This window comes from Stegodyphus dumicola, chromosome 5 (genome assembly GCF_044657685.1).
Source record: "Stegodyphus dumicola isolate Sdum_Otavi_A_Nest chromosome 5, ASM4465768v1".
NCBI lineage: Eukaryota > Metazoa > Arthropoda > Arachnida > Araneae > Eresidae > Stegodyphus > Stegodyphus dumicola.
The window spans coordinates 147,313,384-147,318,801 of record NC_140772.1 but is presented as its reverse complement, the minus strand read 5'-3'; the positions used below and the strand labels follow the sequence as shown (position 1 = coordinate 147,318,801).

The 5,418-nt window shown below is 35.9% G+C and overlaps 1 protein-coding gene across 1 annotated transcript; it reads right to left on the bottom strand.

Moving 5' to 3' along the window:
• Window positions 1-201: 201 nt before the first annotated feature.
• On the bottom strand, window positions 202-1,050 carry LOC118203656 (uncharacterized protein F54H12.2-like). The gene has a single exon (XM_035375933.2). The coding sequence runs from the start codon at window positions 1,048-1,050 to the stop codon at window positions 202-204; it is 849 nt and encodes a 282-aa protein (XP_035231824.1).
• Between the last annotated feature and the right edge of the window lie 4,368 nt (window positions 1,051-5,418).

Below are 5,418 nucleotides of genomic sequence, written 5' to 3'. Positions count from 1 at the left end.
AGACAAACTGGCGAGAGCTGTTCTTACCATAGACAGACAGTAGCCAATGCGTTCCTGTCTCGTCATGTTTATCCGTGTTGATCACTATTGCAGCTGGGAAACTTTGAAGCTTTGGAATTATGTCCGAGGGAAAAACTCCTTTAAAATGTCTCTGAGAACGAGGATCTCGAGAGAGTATTCGATGGATCTGCAGAGAATTCATTAGTTACCAAAATCGTAGATGATATTTCTAGATTTATTGATTTCTATTAAATTTTCAAATTCTGCATAGACTATTAACGATGTTGTTATTGGCAGAGGAAAACCAAATTTTACCTCCAGTCTCAAATTACTATGACGCACTAAATTCAAATGAGACCCATCACACAAATCAGGTGATAGATCGAAAAGAAATAAACAATATCCTTCTGGATATTCTGATCTCGAAAGATACAATCCCCGGTTTTCAGCATTGGTAAATAAATTCTGATAGGCACGAATGAAGGTTTTATTCATAAAATCAGGTTGAAGAGGATTATGAGGCACAGGTTGCCCATCTACGTAAATGCCAATAAAATTGATATGGTTATGCTTAAATTCAAAAGGAGACTTTTTATAGTTTCCATTGAAAGCATCGTTATCAACGCAAGCAATAATTAAGCGTTTAGGCATCTGACCAGTAAAAATACTATCTTGGACAAAACTCATATTTCCTGATGGAATAGAATACACTTTGCAAAGCACTCGGTTGATAGGATATTTTGCTGTCGCTTTTTCTAAACTTTTTGCATGCCCTAAAATTACACCTGAACTGACTCGAACTTTGCTTACAAATAGTGAGGCATGTTCCAACGACACTTTAAAATTTCCTTCTCCCAATAAGCAAAATTCCGGTTTGCTGCGGATAAGTTTAATTTTCATGTCGACCATGTTCAACAAAAGTCTTTCTTGATGAAACATGTCTAGGTGTAACCGTCCAATCATATCCACTGTAGCACTAAGTTTAAATATTTCTGCGCGTTTATTGAATCCCTCATTAGGTTGCTTATCAGTGGTATCAAACACATTCATACGACCCGCAGTATCTTTAAAATATAATTCTGATCATAATTGAGAAGTTTTCGTATCAAAACCATGATTAAGTAGTTTTTCTATCATGGCTCTGTAAGGGTAAGTGTTATTGCTAGAGGAAATAAGTCTTTCATTTAAACTGATATCCACTTGAGAAAAGAGGGAATGCAAAAACTTAATAAAATTTTGATAAATTTGAAATTAATAAAATTAATAAAATTTTGAGACCTCACGATTACTTGACGCAGAACTTTCTGAAAAACGTTTGTATGAAAGATGTCCTACAGAAAAGTAGGAAATATTTTTGTCCTGAAAATGTGAGTGAGTACTTTGAAGATTTAATGTAAGGAAATATCTGTGTAAATATTTTAAAAGTGCCCTCGAATAAAAAAAAATTTTTTGTCATGTTACATTCTTTGTTTTTATTTCACACATTTTTTTCCACAGTGTATGTTTTCTGTAAGGTTTTTAGGTGATTGCTACCAATGGATGAGTACATAAAGGTAAGAGAATTTTATTTTAGTTATGACGAACCATTCTGATGCAAAGTAAGTTATTTTTTTTACCGTAGCTTAATTTTTTCTTTTCGTACCTATCCCTAGAGGTATATAAGACACCCATTTTATATTCGCCCATCATTTAGGATGGCGTTCTCAAAAGAGGAGGTTGTTTTTGTGCTCCTGTATTTTTTCTTAATTTTCGTTATGTACATTCTGTCCGAAACTGTATTCGGAATAAAATTTCCCAAAGATATTTTAATACGGTTAAATGAATCACTTAACTTATCAAATAGGTTTAATCATACATCATGGCGGATGAACTAAACTCATTTTATAAATATCCACAAGTTCCCGGTAGTTTTGGCGGCATCAACACGTTACATCGCGCCTTGAAAGGTAAAGTGAAAACGCAAAAGATTAAGAAATGGTTACAAACAAAAGATTCATATACTTTACACAAACCTTTGAGACATAAATTCACAAGAAACCGTGTGATTGTCGGAGGATTGAATGAGCAATTTCAAGCAGATTTGGTGGGTATGCAGTCTCTTGCAAAGGCAAACAAGGGTGTTAAATATATCTTAACGTGCATAGATATTTTGTCCAAATACGCATGGGCGATTCCTCTCAGGGATAAAAAAGCAGAAAGTATTGTTGCTGCTTTTCAAAAAATCTTTTCGGAACGAACCCCACAAAATTTACAAACGGATGATGGAACGGAATTTAAGAACTCACTTTTACAAAAATATCTGAAAAAAAAAAGTTCATTTCTTCACGACCAACAATGAAACAAAAGCCTCCATTGTGGAACGTTTTAATCGGACACTTAAGACCAAAATGTGGAAATATTTTACGGAAATGAATACAAAAAAATATATTGACATCTTAGATAAATTCATGTACAGTTATAATCATACGTGGCATCGCAGTATAAAAATGGAACCCATTTCTGTCACAGAAGAAAATCAACACAAAGTATGGCAAACATTATATGGCGAATCGACTGTAAAGAAAGAAATCCCCCCAGATTTCAAAATTGGAGATACGGTGCGCATTCGTCGCGATAAATTGCATTTCGAGAAGGGGTATGAACAAAATTGGACAAGAGAAATATTTACCATTCATCAGATTGTGCCTAGAACTCCCATTGTCTACAAACTGAAAGATTTAGCGGGAGAAGATATACAAGGAACCTTCTATAAGCAAGAGTTACAAAAAATAGCGGACTGTGGGTACTATCCTGTCGAAAAGATACTGAAGACTAGAAAGCATCGTGGAAAATCAGAATACTTTGTTAAATTTCAGAGTTACCCTGAAAAATTTAATACTTGTGTATCAAATTTAAAAATGATATAAAAACGTGTGCATTGTATTTACTTTTCATTTGAACGAAAATGTCCTTCTACTTAACACTCATAAGCGATAGCTCTAGAAAATTTTTTCCAGACAATAAAATTTCTCGATTTATTACCCAACTTCCATCTCCTATTGAGCTCAATGGGGATTGGGAACTTGCGCTCCTAAATATTATTTATCCACATTCTTGGTATAACGTCGGAAAAGATAACAATTTATTTGGTTTTGCTGTCCACAATGGAGAACTAGAAGGAAGGCGTATTCCGCCTGGTTATTATGAAACGATACCTGACATATTAAAAGCCATGACTTTAGCTTCACATAAAAATAAAAATGAATTTTCTTATCATGACATTACGAAAAGAGTGACGATAAAGACGGATGAACAATCAAAAGTGGTTCTTCATGAAGGATTAGCTGAGCTCTTAGGATTTGAACCGGGTGTTTACAAAGGAAATGTCCAAAGTCCTTTCGTAGCGAATCCGAACGGTTTTTTCCCCGTTATGTACGTATACTGTGATTTAGTTGAACCACAAATCGTAGGAGATGTACAAGCTCCCCTTTTGAAAATTGTAACAGTGGAAGGGAAGGACGGAGAGATAATTGACAAACATTATTCTCGACCTTTATATTTACCAGTGATTCGTCAACATTTTCAAACGATTGAAATCGAAATAAGGTCTCATTCGGGGAGTCTGGTTCCATTTGAAAGAGGTAAAGTTTTCATAGTGCTCCATTTTCGTTTGAGACAGATTCTATAAAAAGCTTCAACAAAGGGAAAAAATATTCATTTATAGCGTAAACGTTCTAGAAGCTGTATCAAAAGGCTCGTTCCATATGCTTGTTGCACCAAGGACTTTGAGGATTATTGTGTGGGACAAACTGGAAAAGGTCTGCCGTATTATCAGGGAATGGTTTTACAGAAAGGATACGGAATAGGTAGATTTTTTGCGAAACTTTTCCGTAGCGCCATGCCATTTTTAATTAAGGGAGCAAAAACTGTTGGAAAAGAAGCTCTACGTACAGGAACGCAAATTGCAAGCGACGTGTTATCGGGGGAAAAATTTAAAACATTCCTCAAAACCAGATCTAAAGAAACTGGGAAAAAATTAGCAAAGAAAGCAGTTCAGAAAGCAGATGAGATGATTGGTCACGGAAAGTTTAAAAGGAAGCGCAAGTCTCCCAAACGCTTCATTTCATCTAAAGCCAGGAAAGTGCAACGACGTGATATTTTCAACTCATAATGGCATTCCTTTTAAAAGATTCACCAGAATGCGCTAAATCTGAACTTAATTTATTTACATTACCTCCAACCCAAACAGTTATAGAAAGAGGACAATGGATAGAATTTCATCCCCTTGCGAATGTGACAGATGGAAGTCCTGTCGAATTCAATGTCGCGGGTAGTGGTGACGACTATTTGGATTTATCTCAAACTCAGTTATATGTCAAAATTAAAATTTTAAAAAGCAATGGCGCCTCTCTCGGAAAAGATGATAAGGTAGGACCCGTGAACTTGTTTTTGCATTCCCTCTTTTCTCAAGTGGATATCAGCTTAAATGAAAGACTTATTTCCTCTAGCAATAACACTTACCCTTACAGAGCCATGATAGAAAAACTACTTAATCATGGTTTTGATACGAAAACTTCTCAATTATCATCAGAATTATATTTTAAAGATACTGCGGGTCGTATGAATGTGTTTGATACCACTGATAAGCAACCTAATGAGGGATTCAATAAACGCGCAGAAATATTTAAACTTAGTGCTACAGTGGATATGATTGGACGGTTACACCTAGACATGTTTCATCAAGAAAGACTTTTCAAGGCCAGAAATTGTGTACGTTCCCACAAGTTATCATAAAAAATGTGTACCAGTTCTTGCACGTTCTGAAACAAAGCTATATTGTTGAATGTTTCTATACGATTTCCAATAACTTCTTCGGCGCACGTTTCGGGTTCTTTCAAAAATCTATCGGGCATCGTGATCAAGAGTTTCCGAAAAGACTTTTCAAGGATATCTAAAAGGTAGTGCTGTCCAAGACTTACATCCAGAGAACTGGGCAGATCTTCATCTGTAGGTAGGTCCTGTATATTTTTGTACACCTCAAAAAAGTCTATGGACGAATAAACTTCATCTGCGACGGCCGTAGAGATAGCACAATACTGTTTTATCATCTGTTTCCATTGGCTTGCCGTGATGATGATGGATTTGGAAAAACATTGTCCGTCATGTGTTTTCTTGATCTGTGTGAAGGTAAACTTTTGAAAATCGGAACTTTCAATTGTGATTCCGTTCTCTGGCAAGAACTCGAGATCGGTCTTTGATCGTGGTATTTCGGGGGGCTGTATAACGATCGGTATTAGCGATGGCCTGATAGTAACACCTTCGCGTGTTGGGTAGAACTTTTTACCATATTTCTTGTAGCGACGAATATGGACTGATGTATGCCCGTTAAACGTTGAAGGCAACATGAAAACACAATCTCCAAGGTAAAACACTCCATCC